Genomic DNA, 17,786 nt, shown 5'->3' with positions numbered 1-17,786 from the left:
GGCAAATTCTTTAAAGCACGTGCGTAAACATTTTAAGGTACCCAATTATCGCGGTTTGCGCCGTCTTTTGCAATGGGCCCATCGCACAGGCTGATATTGCGATGACAATAAATTTTTTATTTATTGTGCAGGCCTAGTACACAGCTGACAGCTCTATTTGACAACTGTTAGAATTCATATTATGGCAAGAACCAATCAGCGAAGGAAACAACAGTCTGTCATTTCTTTAAGAACTGAAGGTCAGTCAATCCAGGAAATTGCAAAAACTTCACAAAAACCATAAAGCGCTACAAAGAAACTGGCTCACACGAGGACCGCCCCAGGAAAGCAAGAGCCAGAGTCCCCTCTGCTGCTGAGGATACATTCATCCACCAGCCTCAGAAATCACAAGTTAACAGCTACTCAGATCAGAGCGCAGATAAATGCCACATAGAGCTCCAGTAACAGACACACTCTACATCAGCTGTTCAGAGGAGACTGTGTGAATCAGGCCTTTATGGTCAAATAGCAAGCAGAGGAGATTAGTTTGGGCCAAGAAACACAGGGAATGGACATTAGACCATCTGTGCTTTGGTGTGATGAGTCCAAATTTGAGATCTTTGGTTCCACAAAGGTGAACGATGGTCTCTACATGCATGGTTCCCACCATGAAGCATGGAGAAGGAGTGTCTGGTAGTGTGTGCGCCAGTGAACATGAACTTTTAAAACTCAAAATATTTTTTTATATACTGGTTAAAAGTGTTTGTGAAATACTTTGTTCTTTATGCTGGACTAACAAACTGCAGTCACAAAGACTGACTGTGAGCACTTTTCGGTGATTACAGAGTCATAATAACGTGTCATATATGAGATTATCACCATGGCATGACATCACATCATGTATGTATTTGCAATATTTAAAAAAAACAGCTGACAGTGTGTTTTCATATTTTCATTCTGTGCTTAAAGGGAGAACGGTTTATTATTTCTGCAGTATTGCTGTCATTGCTTTTATCTATAGTTTTTTTTTGTTGTTGAGAATAACAGAGTGAGTCAGACTGCAGGATGAACACTGAGCTGTTTGTGCCCCCCAGTGGTCTTTGACCACAACGTGCTTCCAGTGAATTCCCGAATCCAAGCTGTGTGTCATCAGCAGCCACTCCACCTTAAAACTGACTTCACGTATAAAACTTGGGTCATTTATTTAAGAATTTGCACCATATCCAGCCTTCTTGTGCCCCCCTGTACAGAAACTCAAATGTTATTTTCAGACTTTTATTTTAGGGAGCCTTACACCTGTACACATGGTACACATTCACAAATAACGTTTCATTTAAAAATTTGTAATAGAGGGGAGGACACATATGCTAATGTAATGTTAATAAATGGGGATTTATGAACACTAAACTTTCATGTTCAGAGAACACACTCAGGTATATCTTGAGGATCTGAGTGTTCATGTGATTTATATTCTTTGCTATATATATGCAACAACGTCCAACGTTACATGTTAGTCAACTTCATTCACATTAATTAACCTTCAGCTATCGAAACTTGAGTTTTTATATTTCCTTGAACCACTTGAATGCACCTTTTCTAATTCGTGTTTTACCGGGGGTCCGCGAAGGCGCTTCGTTGGCATTTTACGGCCTCCGATTGGTTCGATTTGTGTTATTTGCACCACGTGACACCAGACATGGCCGCCAGCGAGCCGAGTAAAGACGGTAAGTGTGACCTTTTAAACGTGTCCGCGGCTTTAATGCTGATATCTGGTGGTCTGCGTGCAAAGGTTTGGGTGTCGGTGACTCTCCGAGTCTGTGGGAATCCACAATCAGCAGAAAAAAGGCTAAAAAAAAATCAGAAAAGCAGGCGGGAACCCGCCCGGCTAAGCTAGCAGGCTAGGAAATAGCTGGGCTGCTAACTGTGATTATACAGCAATCTCTATATTCAGTCAGTACTCAGTCTGACAGCTGTGAAGTTTATTCAGGATTTAACAGCGTGTAAAGTCTGAGTTCGATTAATGAGTTATTTAATTCATTAATTTATTTATTTTTTTACTTTTAGATCATAGTTTTGTCCCCACGGGTGATGAAAATAATTGTATACAGACAGATTTTTGTAGATCAGAGGGAAATGCTTCTTCATGCCAGGCTGTACATTCTCGCTTCCGCTTGGTTTTGACTCACCTGGTCTGGAGTAGAGTGTGTGTGGTATATAAGGTGTAGTCTCTCTTCTGCTTTCTCAGGTAAGGACAGCATTCTGGAGCCGCTGTGTTTCCCCGATCAGCCGGCTGACACCTCCAGCCCTCCCGGTGTTCAATGTCCCGGCTCCGAGCCGCTGGTCTGCCTGTTCTGCTCTGAGTCCGTCCCACCGCCGCGGAAAGACGTCCTCCTCAGACACCTGCTGATGGAGCACAAGCTTGTCATCGCCGACGTCAAACTCATCGCAGACGTCCCAAAGTACGAGCCACACATGCTCCGGCTCACTCGTTTAACTCTCGGGAACACGTTTGGATGTTTTTAGCATTTGGAACTCGATCATTTCACCAAAGACTTCCTGTAATTATTTGGGGTGATGGGGGGAAACCCTTACCTTACAAGTATAAATATATACAACAAGTCCAGCATGTCCACGCCTGTTAGTGTGCTGCTTTTATGAACCGTGACGAAGTGTTTCTGTGCGCCGGTAAACCTGGCTGTGAGTCGGTTTTTACTGACGAGTTTCCTCCATCAGGTACTTGCTGTACTGGAAGGGCAGATTCCTCGAGCAGCCGCTCACAGATTTCTGCAGCGTCATCAAAACCAACTCCACGGGCCCAGTCGGTGAGTTCACTCAAACCCACAGAGGACCTGACCTTTCAAAGTGAACCACGTACACTTCCTCCAGCTCTGATTAATGACTCATTAAAAACTCTTCTTCCTCGCTGACCTGACAGAGAAGCAGGAGGACTACTTCCTGCTGTGTGACGTCCTTCCAGAAGACAGAGTCCTCCGAGAGAAGCTGCAGCAGAAACGACTGGTGAGGAGACGTGACACTCGGAGCATCCTGAGTGAATCTTGTGCTGCTGGAAGTTTCGTTTCTTTTAAACTTTGTTTTGAGGCAAAGTCTGAAAATCAGGAAAAATCAGAAAAATTGCAGATTTGAGTGATTTGACACGCTTTGTGTCGTTGTAACCTCTGCACTTTAAATATCTGAGCACTCTGAGGTAGTTTTCTGAAGAATTCCTCTGAGCTCTTCTTCTGTGCTCCCACAGGAGGAGGTCCTGGAGCAGCAGCAGAAGGAGCGAGACGACAGCAGCTTCCATCGTCTCTGCATGTTCTGCAGCGAAGAGTTCACGGGAAACAGGTAACGCGCCGCGGGATTCCCATCAGTCCTGGAAACCTCACGTGTGTTAGATTAAAGCAGACAGAAGGTAGAGCTTCCTGAAATCATGTGACTAAAAGCTTCTTTGCTTCCTGTAGTCATCTCTTATGATCCAACCCCCAAAAAGCTGCTTTTTACGCATAATTCCATAAACATCATTCAGTGACATGTCTGAGCCTGAACCAAGAAGCTGATCTGAGACCAGTGCAGCTCCTCATCCTTCTTCCTCTCCTGCTAAGGGTCAGGTCTGAGACCTGTGCAGGTGTGCGCTGGTTCATGAATGGCATGAAGGTGTGACTCACTGGTGTTTACCACAGTTCTTGTGTGGATCTGTGTCTTACCTCCAGTTAAGCTTCCATCCATCCATTTTCAGTCACTGTGTTGGTTCGCAGATGCTCGGCCTCCCTCTGCACAGCCACCACCTCCAGCTCCTTGCGGGAGGACGCCGAGAGACATAACCCGCGTCCGCTCCGGGTCTCCTCACATTTGGACATGCAGCGGCCCATGGCGAGAGAGGCTGCTTCCCTCTGTCTGCCACTATGGGCACGCTGCGTGGATCTTGAAGTCTTGTCCAAATGGGAACTTCTGGACGAAGCCCAAAGGACTGCAGCGCAGTGCTAACAGTGATGATGTCAGCTGATGTTTTCTTTTGTTTATTAAAAATGGCTCCACGTGCTGTTTCCAGGTCGTCTCTGCTGAACCACATGGCCAGAGAGCATTCCTTCAGCATCGGACTGCCGGACAACATCGTCTACTGCAGCGAGTTCCTCGACACGCTGCAGGACAAACTGGACAGGTACGCTAATCGTTGCTTTTTATTCACAGCGTTAAGTTTTGTTTCGCGCGCCTTTTCATTTTGCTCCCCTCGCTTCAGTCTGCAGTGTCTGTACTGCGAGAAAACGTTTCGAGATAAAACCACGCTGAAGGATCACATGAGGAAAAATTGATCTCCAGCGCTAACCAGGTGCTGAACCAGGTGCTGTGAGCTCGGGGTAGCTGTGGATCAGGAGGTGCAGCGAAAGGTTGGAGGTTTGATCCCCGGCTCGATCCCAGATACTGAACCTTGGATTGTCCCTCCTGATAATATTCTTATTTACTGTGTCAGCCTGGATGCAAAAGTTTCAATCAAGTCCACTTCCTAGTCCTCCTCTGATCCTGTGTAAATGTCTGCTCGTGTCATCTCTGTATCGTCCGCAGTGATTGGTCGGACTGGCAGGCTCATCCGGTCTCTGCAGTGTGTCTGTTCTGTGATCACCAATCGGAGACGTTGGAGCAGATCTACGCGCATATGAAGGTACGGGAACGTAGAAGTTTCAGAGAAGGAAAATATCGTTTTCTGCTTTTCATCCCTGAAACGATTCTGCAAAGGCTTCTGGGAGAACGGAGACAGTGCACACTAACAGGAAACGATCTGCTTCCTGAGGTCTCTGCAAACATATGAATCCATCGTTCGCACAAAACATGGATTTTACTCAGAAAGTGCCCTCACACACAGACGGACCGAAGCTGAAGAGCTTTTAAAATGAAGCGCCTTTTATTTTGAAAAGTTTCCAAATAAATACATGATTGTCAAAACTTTAACGAGCAAATAAAAATGTTTCCTCGTTGTTGGGTCTGTTTCCACATGCCCAGCTAGTTTAGAGACTTATTCATCATGAAGGAAACAAGACATAACAGAACATCTTCAACCGGTTTTTCACTCGCTAACGAGGGAAGTCTTTGGTCAAGAACCAGCTCTTGGAGCCCACGCCCCTGTCCTGTCTCAGGCCCGAAGTCCTTCAAAGAGCAGCTTCCCCCGTAGCTATTTATTGACATGGCAGTTACAATACACAATACAACACAAGCACCTCCCACGTAAAACCCCCCAATGGTTCTAAGACGTGTGTGTGTGTGTGTGTGTGTGTGTGTGTGTGTGTGTGTGTGTGTGTGTGTGTGTGTGTGTGTGTGTGTGTGTGTGTGTGTGTGTGTGTGTGTGTGTGTGTGTGTGTGTCAGTCATAAAAGCAGGAAGCTTACAACAGATCTGTCAGGATGCATCTGCAATAAAAGCTCCCCCAGCACAGAGTGGCTGGAGAGGTCAGAGACAAAGGAACGTCTTGATCCTATAGGTTGAACTCAGACCGTACAAATTTAAGAAACACGATGACAACATTCAACAATTAGACTTAACACTCGTGAACAATAAATAAATCTAGGATTGGACGTCGACTGCAGTCCGATTTTGTCGTTGATTAAACGTTCTGGTTTAAAGTCAGAACCAGTTTCCCAAACGTGACTCTAAGTTTGTGCTCACGAGTGACGAGTTTACCTGAGAGGCAGAAAAGTTTCTCTCTGCTTTCTGGTTTTGTTATTTATGAAGTCTGTAACGGGCGTCGCGTGCGTGACCCTGACATCTTTCTGTTTTGTGTTTGCAGGGGGCTCACGGCTTCGACCTCCACCTCCTTAAGACCGAGCTCAGTGGGTGAAATCGCCGTGGTAATTCGAGCGCAGTTTGCTTCTATTTCTTCCTTCTGAGTGTTTCTAATGTTCTGTCCTCCCTCAGACCTCAAGTTCTACCAGCAGGTCAAACTGGTGAACTTCATCCGGCGGCAGATCCATCAGAGCCGCTGCTACGGCTGCACGCGGATGTTCGACTGCCGGGCGGACGCCCTGCGTCACATCGCGGCTGAAGGTCACGTGATGAAACTGCCAGAGATGTCCGCCTGGGACCAGCCGCAGTAGGTTTAAGGAAGCGCCTGCAGAATTAACCAATGAGAGCGCGGGCTTTAAAGCTGGCGTACAGCTGCTGATGAACGTGGTCAACGCCACAGATGTTTACACTTCATTTGGAGTATTTTTATCAGCTGATGAAAATGGCGTCCTTTTTGGGACTAATTTGAGCCTGAGCACTAAACGTCGTCTCGCTCCGCAGGTATTACTTCCCCACGTACGAGAACGACGCTCTCCTGTGCACGCTCTCTGACAGCGAGGAAGGCGACGGTGACGAGGAGCATCGCGGCGAGGAGATCCCGGTCATCGCGGAGGACATCTCTAACCTGAGAGCGCTGAAACAGTCCAGTGTCCTCAAGTAGCTGCTGAAGGAGCGAGGAGGCAGCAGCTAGGACCACAGACGGACACGTGTCATACGTTTGACTCAAAGGCGTCTCTGACGTCGGCTGAGCTCAGCTCATGGTGACCACATGCCACATGGCTGGAACGCAGCGGCACGGGTTTGAGTCCGGCCCTTTCCCTCTCAACTATTTCCTGTACGTCTCTACTTAGTAAAGATAAGAAAGGCAAAAGAAGAGTCCTCTCCACAGCTGGACACGCGGACGCCATGATGTCCGCTGAAACGTAATTGCTCTGCCTCGTGCAATGAAGCTGAAACATGCGTTTTCTTGAATATGAATTTTAGTACTCGAGTAAAAATGATTTTCTTTTGTAACTTGTAACTGAGCTGGATTCAGTGCTGTGGTGGACGAGCTCATCGTCAAGATGAGACGAGAGACTCTTTATTGTCATTGCACAGTCACACTTGGAACAACAGCACTACACAATTGCAAACTGTCCCGCGTCGGCACTACGCACAACACAAACAACACAACACAGGAACTTAATAAATGAAAAGAATGAGTGTATGTTTTACTGCACATTGTTATTATTATTGTTGTTGTTGTCCCCTCAGAAAGCCCAGGGACGTCTCGTGCCTGAAACATCTGTCCTATTTGGTGTTTCTGTTGTTTTTCTGCATCGCTTTGCTGAGCGACACCTGCCGTATGGTGGAGCCGAACTGCAGCGCTCAGAGTTTTCACCGCGTCCTTCGCGTCCAGGCTCACGTTCACGAACATGCAGCACTGAGGAGAGAAACGAGAGGTCGCTGCAGGAACTCACTGCTGTCAAACTTCCTGTTTTATCCTCATTTCGTACTCTGGCAGGCTGTAGGACATTTTGGACAATCTATAATCTTCTAACACAAAAACATACAAGTGTTCACTGAAGTAAACACACAGAGCAGTAGCAGATTTTTTTAAGTGTTTTATTTATTTTCATTTGCTGCTAACTGCCTTGTTTTCATTTGTAGTTTTTGTAGTAGGAAGAACTACAAAATCTACAAATAAACAAAGAGCAGTTAGCAAATGTAGTGCTCTCCACTATGTGAAGCCCTCACATGAATTTTTAGATTTTTCAGTTTAAGCCAATTAAATGAAATCCAAAAATTCAGCCCCAACAATCAAATGATCCCCTATGAGCAAGCACTCTGGCAACGGTGGAGAGGAAAAACTCCCTTTTAACAGGAAGAAACCTCTGGCAGAACCAGGCTCAGGGAGGGGCGGTCTTCTGCCATGACTGGTTGGGGGGTGAGGGGCAAAATTAAATCAAACATAAAGGAGAGCACAGCGTATTTATGACAGGTCGGTGGACTGTGGCTCGAGTTCAAAAGATGCTCGAATTCCGCCTGAGGTGGTATGGACACCTCACTCTTGTTCCCGTACCGCTGGGCGCTGAAGATTTTCCACAGTTTGTCTGAGTTCTGCCATCTCTTGCCTGAGTTGTGTGTTTTCTCGACAGAGTCGTGTGTTTTTTTGAATGTGTCGTGTGACATTGTTACTGAGTTCTATGTGTTCTTTACTGAGTTCTATGTGGTTTTCACTGAGTTGTGCGTTTTCTAGCTCGAGTTGTGCGTTTTCTAGCTCGAGTTGTGCGTTTTCTTGACCGAGTTGTGTGTTTTCTCGACCGAGTCGTGTGTTTTCTTGAGTGTGTCGTGTGACATCGTGACTGAAGTCTATGCACATTTCATTGACTCGTGCGAGTTCTTTGGTGAGTCGTGCGTTTTCTTTCCTGAGCTGTGCGTTTTGATGACGGAGTTCGTCTCTCGTACGGTTCAGTTGGTCTAACGGATCTGCTCTTGCCTGTGACATTTTTGTAAAGGTTTAAGGCTGAAGGGTGTCAAAGGGTAGCTGTGTCTCAAACAACTGGCTCTTTCTGCTGTAAACTGTTGAACGAGCTCCTATTTATAGACTCGGTGGGCGTGGCAGAGAATGCGATGTCGCTGTGACAAAACAATGATCCTTTGATCTTCTCAAAGGATCATTGTGATGTCGCCGTGACGTCACGATGATCGTTCGAGAAGATCAAAGGAGCGCTGTGGATCATTCTGCGCATGCTCAGATCAATGAACGGGAGAACTATTTGTAAATACTTTGCTAGCTAACAAAGGTGCTTTTAGCAACAGCTGGTGGTGGTTCGTCGCTATCAACCCTTAAACTCGTGAACTGGCTCTCTAGCTTTTCGATTGCTACTGTTGTCTATCACATATGTATTATTTGGAACCCAGCTTACCTGTAAAAACAGACACACAGCAGGTAACAGGAACTACTCGGTGCGCCAGCTCGGCACCACTAGGCTGTGTCCCAATTCAGGGTCTGCACGCTTGAAGTACGCGCACTACGCACGGTGCGTACTATAAGTATGAGAAGTGCGGAAGTGAGAGGCTTGTGAAATAGGACGGTCTTGCCTTCGTCGCGCTGCTCAGGTTGCCTAGCAACCATGATACTAACCGCGAGAAACGTGTCATACAGCTTTGTGTGACAGAAACGAAGGAGAACATGTTTTGTTCATTTGAGACCAAAGGACCGTAAAACATGATTGTTGGGCTTCATTCCTGTGCTGAACAGTCATTTAAGATTAGCTAGTAAATAACAATTAGCTGATGTTGGTCATGAGACTAAAGTCATCTCACTGTGGTAATGTAAATATAATATGGCCAATATTAAAGTTATAGTCAGATTATTATGATATATTACAGCAGTGAGCTTGAACAGTTGTTTATATGTCCTATCACCTTAAATCTTCACTCAAAGACGAGTATCTGTGAGTGTGTATACAGATGTGTTATATATAAGAGACAAATATTGTTCGTTTAATACGTTGGCATTATTACATTTGGCTCCATATGTGTATAAAGCAAATGTACGAGCTGTGATAACTGTGTCTGATAGAATGAAGAGTAGACTGATATATGAAATATTCCTTTATTGGGTGAGAAAATCAGACCATGTCATAACTGCTGTAAGTCACACAGAATAGACATCAGAGCCTTAAACAGGCTGACGTCTGCTAAATGGGTCAAACTGGGCAGAAAGTCTACAAACACATAACATCCTTATAGAATATGATGTAACACTATAGATCAACTTAGCTCAGAATATATAAAGCATATAAACAGTTACAGCAATATGATGCAACAAACACAGCAGCTACTGATCCAAAATACTCAAAGCTTCATAGAACTGAAACCAACATTTATTTTAGCTCCATTCTGCTGCTGATACAGACTTTAGGTTTCTGAACATTAAACTTGTTGCTGCCTTTCATGGTGTGTAACTTGAAGGCCCTGAGTACTCTGAGTACTTTCTCCCACACTGGAAACACTGGGATGATCACATTATGTGAACATTACCTAATAAGACTGATTCAGCACAGACAGTTCTGTTAAACTTTCCTAGCAGTCCTTCACAAACAGGGAACAGTCTGTCTATTCTCTCCATCTGTCAGCTGCTGCTGGCTCTTCCTCCTCCTCTTCCTCACACACTGCCGAGTTTGTCCTGGTGGATCATCAGGGCTGCAAAGCCTCACAGATGATGTGCAGCAGTGGGTCCCTCAGTCTGTCCTCACTCTGGACACTTGCAGTCGTCACACATGGACATCAAATGTGTGATAAGCTGCAGGATTCAAACACAAGTGTAACTTATAAACACACGTTCATACTTTTATTCCACAATCAGAGAGAAAGAAACAGAGAGAGAGTGCAGGACAGACAGACAGGTGACAGTCTCAGGTGTACACACTGCTACACAACAGCACAGAGAAGCAGGATTTAGTGTTTGTGTCATTACGAGTGTAAACAAGAAGAGTTCCAGATGGTGCAGTGGACACATGTGTGACTGCTGTGATTAAAGCATCTTTCTTTCAGCTTAACGAGTGAACCGTCAGCTCGTTCAAACACACGTTAAAGTCCGTTTGGCTCGACACCACCGAACAGAGGCAGCAATATAACACAGCTCACATTAACAGTGCAGTGGATCCTGCTTGTGCCGTGATATTCAGGACTGCAAACCGAGCAGCATCACTGACTTTCAGCTTGTGTTTGTGGATATATGACTGACTTTAATTATCCACAAAATCATCAGATTCTCTGCAAGATTAAGGTCGACTATATATATATTTATATATGGGGCGATCGTGGCTCGACCCTATATTATCACGCCCAAACCTCGCAATAATAGCGGTGTAACAACTTGTTCTTTGTGACAAGATAAACATGTCTCCTATACAAGATAAACACACCTTTACAATATTGACCACAGAAATGTACAATCAAGAACATTTTAACTGCTGGAACCATCTATTAAACTTCTTTATACATAAGCCATTTCTGTGACACTTACAGTATGTCTCTACCAGCTTTGCACATCTACAGACTGAAATCCTTGCGCATTCTTCTTTGCAAAACAGCTCCACAACTGCTCTGTGATGGCCTCAGAGGAGAATATTGGGAGCAACAACACCATGAAGTCCAAAGAACACCCCAGACAGGTCAAGGATAAAATTATTGAGAAATTTAAAGCAGGCTTAGGCTACAAAAAGATTTCCCAAGCCTTGAACATCCCACGGAGCACTGTTCAAGCCATCATTCAGAAATGGAAGGAGTATGGCACAACTGTAAACCTACCAAGACAAGGCCGTCCACCTAAACTCACAGGCCGAACAAGCAGAGCGCTGATCAGAAATGCAGCCAAGAGGCCCATGGTGACTCTGGACGAGCTGCAGAGGTCTACAGCTCAGGTGGGGGAATCTGTCCATAGGACAACTATTAGTCGTGCACTGCACAAAGTTGGCCTTTATGGAAGAGTGGCAAGAAGAAAGCCATTGTTAACAGAAAACCAGAAGAAGTCCCGTTTGCAGTTTGCCCCAAGCCATGTGGGGACACAGCAAACATGTGGAAGAAGCTGCTCTGGTCAGATGAGACCAAAATGCAAAACGCTGTGTGTGGAAAACTAACACTGCACATCACTCTGAACACACCATCCCCACTGTCAGATATGGTGGTGGCAGCATCATGCTCTGGGGGGGCTTCTCTTCAGCAGGGACAGGGAAGCTGGTCAGAGTTGATGGGAAGATGGATGGAGCCAAATACAGGGCAGTCTTGGAAGAAAACTTCTTGGAGTCTGCAAAAGACTTGAGACTGGGGCGGAGGTTCAGCTTCCAGCAGGACAACGACCCTGAACATAAAGCCAGGAAACAATGGGATGGTTTAAAACAAAACACATCCATGTGTTAGACTGGCCCAGTCAAAGTCCAGATCTAAATCCAATCCAGAATCTGTGGCAAGATCTGAAAACTGCTGTTCACAAACGCTGCCCATCTAATCTGACTGAGCTGGAGCTGTTTTACAAAGAAGAATGGGCAAAGATTTCAGTCTGTAGATGTGCAAAGCTGGTAGAGACAGACCCTAAAAGACTGGCAGCTGGAACTGCAGCAAAAGGTGGTTCTACAAAGTATCGACTCAGGGGCTGAATAATTACGCACACCCCACTTTGCAGTTATTTATTTGTAAAAAATGTTTGGAATCATGTATGATTTTCGTTCCACTTCTCACGTGTGCACCACTTTGTGTTGGTCTTTCACGTGGAATTCCAATAACATTGATTCATGTTTGTGGCTGTAATGTGACAAAATGTGGGAAAGTTCAAGGGGGCCAAATACTTTTGCAAGCCACTGTACATGCCAGCCGAGCAGCCTCAGGTAGTTCTCTAAAACATTTTAAATTATAAAGCTGGGTTTCACTACACCCTGAGAGGTCAGTGAAGGCAGCAGCGAGCTCATTTACCATCTTACAGTCTTCCAGTTTGATCTTCAGACACTCTGTCACCTGTCCCGACTGCTCCTGAGCTGCTGCCTCTTCTGGACACAGCACGCTGATCTACACACACACACACACACACACACACACACACACACACACACACACACACACACACACACACACACACAGGTGAAATCTCTGGTATCTGAGGCACACAGTTGATGTAAAGGTAGGTTGGCTGTAAAAGGGGAGGAGCTAAAACATATATTTGAACTGTGATTCATGCAAAGCTACTCTAGTGGAGCAGAAGTAGAAACCCTTGATGTAATTCCTGTCTTCATGCGAACGTGCTATAATTCAGTCCGCACACAAATGTCCCCATGTCTGCTGACCTTGCAGACTTTTGTAAAAACTTGTGCTGTCAGCGTTAATCCCGTTAAAATGATGCTAACGCCATAACCGCATTAACACGGCAAATCTGCCTTAGCGAGTTATCGCGGATCGCCCCGTGCGTGGGGCTACATGGCACTAACGCGTTAATGAGCTAACCGTGCTAACGCATTGCAGCCCACGCTAACATACATATATATACGTGTATGTATATATATATATACAAGGAGTGCAGAATTATTAGGCAAATGAGTATTTTGTCCACATCATCCTCTTCATGCATGTTGTCTTACTCCAAGCTGTATAGGCTCGAAAGCCTACTACCAATTAAGCATATTAGGTGATGTGCATCTCTGTAATGAGAAGGGGTGTGGTCTAATGACATCAACACCCTATATCAGGTGTGCATAATTATTAGGCAACGTCCTTTCCTTTGGCAAAATGGGTCAAAAGAAGGACTTGACAGGCTCAGAAAAGTCAAAAATAGTGAGATATCTTGCAGAGGGATGCAGCAGTCTCAAAATTGCAAAGCTTCTGAAGCGTGATCATCGAACAATCAAGCGTTTCATTCAAAATAGTCAACAGGGTCGCAAGAAGCGTGTGGAAAAACCAAGGCGCAAAATAACTGCCCATGAACTGAGAAAAGTCAAGCGTGCAGCTGCCAAGATGCCACTTGCCACCAGTTTGGCCATATTTCAGAGCTGCAACATCACTGGAGTGCCCAAAAGCACAAGGTGTGCAATACTCAGAGACATGGCCAAGGTAAGAAAGGCTGAAAGACGACCACCACTGAACAAGACACACAAGCTGAAACGTCAAGACTGGGCCAAGAAATATCTCAAGACTGGTTTTTCTAAGGTTTTATGGACTGATGAAATGAGAGTGAGTCTTGATGGGCCAGATGGATGGGCCCGTGGCTGGATTGGTAAAGGGCAGAGAGCTCCAGTCCCACTCAGACGCCAGCAAGGTGGAGGTGGAGTACTGGTTTGGGCTGGTATTCAATTCAATTCAATTCAATTCAATTTTATTTATATAGCGCCAAATCACAACAAAAGTCGCCTCAAGGCGCTTCATAGATACAGAGAAAAACCCAACAATCATATGACCCCCTATGAGCAGCACTTTGGCGACAGTGGGAAGGAAAAACTCCCTTTTAACAGGAAGAAACCTCCTGCAGAACCAGGCTCAGGGAGGGGCGGAGCCATCTGCTGCGACCGGTTGGGGTGAGAGAAAGAAGACAGGATAAAGACATGCTGTGGAAGAGAGACAGAGATTAATAACAGATATGATTCAATGCAGAGAGGTCTGTTAACACATAGTGAGTGAGAAAGGTGACTGGAAAGGAAAAACTCAATGCATCATGGGAATCCCCCGGCAGCCTACGTCTATTGCAGCATAACTAAGGGAGGGTTCAGGGTCACCTGGTCCAGCCCTAACTATATGCTTTAGCAAAAAGGAAAGTTTGAAGCCTAATCTTGAAAGTAGAGATAGTGTCTGTCTCCTGAATCCAAACTGGAAGCTGGTTCCACAGAAGAGGGGCCTGAAAACTGAAGGCTCTGCCTCCCATTCTACTTTTAAATACTCTAGGAACAACAAGTAGGCCTGCAGAGCGAGAGCGGAGCGCTCTAATAGGGTGATATGGTACTACAAGGTCATTAAGATAAGATGGGGCCTGATTATTTAAGACCTTGTATGTGAGGAGCAGGATTTTGAATTCAATTCTGGATTTAACAGGAAGCCAATGAAGGGAAGCCAAAACAGGAGAAATCTGCTCTCTCTTTCTAGTCCCTGTCAGGACTCTTGCTGCAGCATTTTGGATTAGCTGAAGGCTTTTCAGTGAGTTTTTTGGACATCCTGATAATAATGAATTACAGTCGTCCAGCCTGGAAGTAATAAATGCATGAACTAGTTTTTCAGCGTCACTCTGAGACAGGATATTTCTAATTTTAGAGATGTTGCACAAATGGAAGAAAGCAGTCTTACATATTTGTTTAATATGTGTGTTGAAGGACATGTCCTGGTAAAAAATAATGGTTTGGATTTATATAGCGCTTTTCAAGGCACCCAAAGCGCTTTACAATACCACTATTCATTCACTCTCACATTCATACACTGGTGGAAGCAAGCTACAGTTGTAGCCACAGCTGCCCTGGGGCAGACTGACAGAAGCGAGGCTGCCATATCGCACCATCGGCCCCTCTGGCCAACACCAGTAGGTAAGTAGGGTAAAGTGTCTTGCCCAGGGACACAACGACCAGGACAGAGAGCCCAGGGATCGAACCGGCGACCTTCCGGTTACAGATGCGATTCCCAACCCCCTGAGCCACGGTCGCCCAATAAAAAAATGACTCCAAGGTTCCTCACAGTGTTACTGGAGGCCAAGGTAATGCCATCCAGGGTAAGAATCTGGTTAGATACCATATTTCTAAGATTTTCAGGGCCGAGTATCAGCAAAGATGAGCTTGTGGGGCCTTTTCGGGTTGAGGATGGAGTCAAGCTCAACTCCCAGTCCTACTGCCAGTTTCTGGAAGACACCTTCTTCAAGCAGTGGTACAGGAAGAAGTCTGCATCCTTCAAGAAAAACATGATTGTCATGCAGGACAATGCTCCATCACACGCGTCCAAGTACTCCACAGCGTGGCTGGCAAGAAAGGGTATAAAAGAAGACAAACTAATGACATGGCCTCCTTGTTCACCTGATCTGAACCCCATTGAGAACCTGTGGTCCATCATCAAATGTGAGATTTAAAGGAGGGAAAACAGTACACCTCTCTGAACAGTGTCTGGGAGGCTGTGGTTGCTGCTGCACGCAATGTTGATGGTGAACAGATCAAAACACTGACAGAATCCATGGATGGCAGGCTTTTGAGTGTCCTTGCAAAGAAAGGTGGCTATATTGGTCGCTGATTTGTTTTGTTTTTGAATGTCAGAAATGTTTATTTGTGAATGTGGAGATGTTATATTGGTTTCACTGGTAAAAAGAAATCATTGAAATGGGTATATATTTGTTTTTTGTTAAGTTGCCTAATAATTCTGCACAGTAATAGTCACCTGCACACACAGACATCCCCCTAAAATAGCTAAAACTAAAAACAAACTAAAAACTACTTCCAAAAACATTCAGCTTTGATATTAATGAGTTTTTTGGGTTCATTGAGAACATGGTTGTTGTTCAATAATAAAATTATTCCTCAAAAATACAACTTGCCTAATAATTCTGCACTCCCTGTATATACACACACACACACACACACACACACACACACACACACACACACACACACACACACACACATATATATATATGCCCGTGATCAGGTACCCTGCTGGGGTAATAGGCTGGCCAAAGGAGGAGATAGAAGCCACTGACATAAAGACAAGAAAGCTCCTGACCATGCATGGAGGGTTTCACCCCAAGTCCAGCACCCTGAGGCTGTACGCTAAGCGGAAGGAAGGGGGCCGGGGACTGGTGAGTGTCAGCACCACAGTCCAGGATGAGACAACGAACATCCAAGAATACATTGGGAAGATGGCTCCAACTGACCGAGTGCTCAGTGAATACCTCAGGCAGCAGAAACCCAAGAAAGAGGAGGGAGACGAGGAACCATCATGGAAGGACAGGCCCCTGCACGGTATGTACCACCGGCAGATAGAGGAGGTGGCTGATATCCAGAAATCCTACCAGTGGCTGGACAAAGCTGGACTGAAAGACAGCACAGAGGCACTAATCATGGCAGCACAAGAACAAGCTCTGAGCACAAGATCCATAGAGGCTGGGGTCTATCACACCAGGCAAGACCCCAGGTGCAGGCTGTGTAAAGATGCCCCAGAGACAATCCAGCACATAACAGCAGGGTGCAAGATGCTAGCAGGCAAGGCATACATGGAACGCCATAACCAAGTGGCCGGCATAGTGTACAGGAACATCTGTGCCGAGTATAACCTGGAAGTCCCGAGGTCAAAATGGGAGATGCCCCCAAGGGTGGTGGAGAATGACCGAGCTAAGATCCTGTGGGACTTCCAGATACAGACGGACAAAATGGTGGTGGCTAACCAACCGGACATAGTGGTGGTAGACAAACAGAAGCAGACGGCCGTAGTGATCCATGTAGCGGTTCCGAATGACAGCAATATCAGGAAGAAGGAACACGAGAAGCTGGAGAAATACCAAGGGCTCAGAGAAGAGCTCGAGAGGATGTGGAGGGTGAAGGTAACGGTGGTCCCCGTGGTAATCGGAGCACTAGGTGCGGTGACTCCCAAGCTAGGCGAGTGGCTCCAGCAGATCCCGGGAACAACATCGGAGATCTCTGTCCAGAAGAGTGCAGTCCTGGGAACAGCTAAGATACTGCAGGACCCTCAAGCTCCCAGGCCTCTGGTAGAGGACCCGAGCTTGAAGGACAAACCGCCCGCAGGGGCGTGCTGGGTGTTTTTTATATTTATATATATATATATATATATATATATATATATATATATATATATATATATATATATATATATATATATATATATAAAAGAATTGGGAGAATTGAACAATACATACATACATGCACACACAGACATACATATATATATATGTATGTCTGTGTGTGCATGTATTCTTTTGATCTTTGGGCTGAAGGAAGGACAATACTCGGTGTATAAATGCTCAATCAACAATCCTTTATTCCATACAATTCAACACTTTAAGAGCACAAACCCTCGGGATGGGGAGACATGCATGCAGAGTGACACAGCAAATCTCAAACTGGTGGAGGGTTACTCAAGCTCTTATAGCCTCTAATGGGCAACACCTAGTCGTAAAGGCCTAAACATTCACATTCTTTCTCTCACACGGCGCCCAAGTTATGACCTCGGCTCATTGTTTTTCCTGCTCCCAACAAGGTGGTGGGGTGAACCTCCTGTGGAATGTGCTCTGTCTCCTCTGCTATCAGAACAGCAAGGCCCTGACTCTCTGCACACAATATTCTCTTCTTAACTCAGCAGTATAGTGCATCATAAAACAATATCATCCATTCACAATAAATCAGCAGTCTAATGTTCTAATATATGGTATACATATACATATGTGTATGTATGTGTATATATATGTATGTTTGTCATTGTTAACGTCACACCTAAAAACATAGCTTTTACTTTACGGTACAACAGGTATCATTTACCGTAATACCTGTTATATGCACGCGTGATACACAATAATAACACATAATA

At 45.3% G+C, this 17,786-nt stretch overlaps 1 protein-coding gene and 1 long non-coding RNA gene across 3 annotated transcripts; one reads left to right on the top strand and one right to left on the bottom strand.

Moving 5' to 3' along the window:
• Positions 1-1,601: 1,601 nt before the first annotated feature.
• On the top strand, positions 1,602-8,649 carry LOC146571644 (zinc finger protein 277-like). 2 transcript variants are annotated; one of them, XM_085280913.1, is made up of 10 exons: positions 1,602-1,703; positions 2,225-2,438; positions 2,713-2,801; positions 2,915-2,997; positions 3,233-3,324; positions 4,028-4,138; positions 4,540-4,636; positions 5,755-5,797; positions 5,883-6,057; positions 6,252-8,649. In XM_085280913.1, exons 1-10 carry the CDS (start codon positions 1,676-1,678, stop codon positions 6,409-6,411), a joined length of 1,092 nt encoding a protein of 363 aa, XP_085137039.1. In that variant the 5' UTR covers positions 1,602-1,675; the 3' UTR covers positions 6,412-8,649. The 2 variants fall into 2 exon arrangements, with proteins under 2 accessions (XP_085137039.1, XP_085137041.1); XM_085280915.1 differs by lacking the exon at positions 4,028-4,138 and having other exon boundaries at positions 1,603-1,703.
• LOC146571643 (uncharacterized) lies at positions 4,855-8,925 on the bottom strand. Its single transcript, XR_014893151.1, has 2 exons — positions 8,660-8,925; positions 4,855-7,173 (listed from the first exon to the last, which is right to left on the bottom strand). It is a non-coding gene; the product is annotated as an uncharacterized LOC146571643 (long non-coding RNA).
• Between the last annotated feature and the right edge of the window lie 8,861 nt (positions 8,926-17,786).

This window comes from Mchenga conophoros, linkage group LG7, assembly GCF_057382185.1.
Source record: "Mchenga conophoros isolate Kocher_MC1m ecotype Shallow Benthic linkage group LG7, M_conophoros_male_GT1.1, whole genome shotgun sequence".
Lineage (NCBI taxonomy): Eukaryota > Metazoa > Chordata > Actinopteri > Cichliformes > Cichlidae > Mchenga > Mchenga conophoros.
The sequence above is the reverse complement of the archived record's forward strand: the minus strand, read 5'-3'. Positions and strand labels throughout refer to the sequence as shown.

What these genes read in the sequence shown, in the direction of transcription:
- LOC146571644 (XM_085280913.1), top strand. Translation starts at nt 1,676, where the DNA reads ATGGCCGCCAGCGAGCCGAGTAAAGACG. An exon ending in AGCTGCAGCAGAAACGACTG is followed by an intron (nt 2,998 to 3,232) that starts GTGAGGAGACGT and finishes GTGCTCCCACAG; the next exon opens with GAGGAGGTCCTGGAGCAGCA. An exon ending in TCCGCCTGGGACCAGCCGCA is followed by an intron (nt 6,058 to 6,251) that starts GTAGGTTTAAGG and finishes CTCGCTCCGCAG; the next exon opens with GTATTACTTCCCCACGTACG.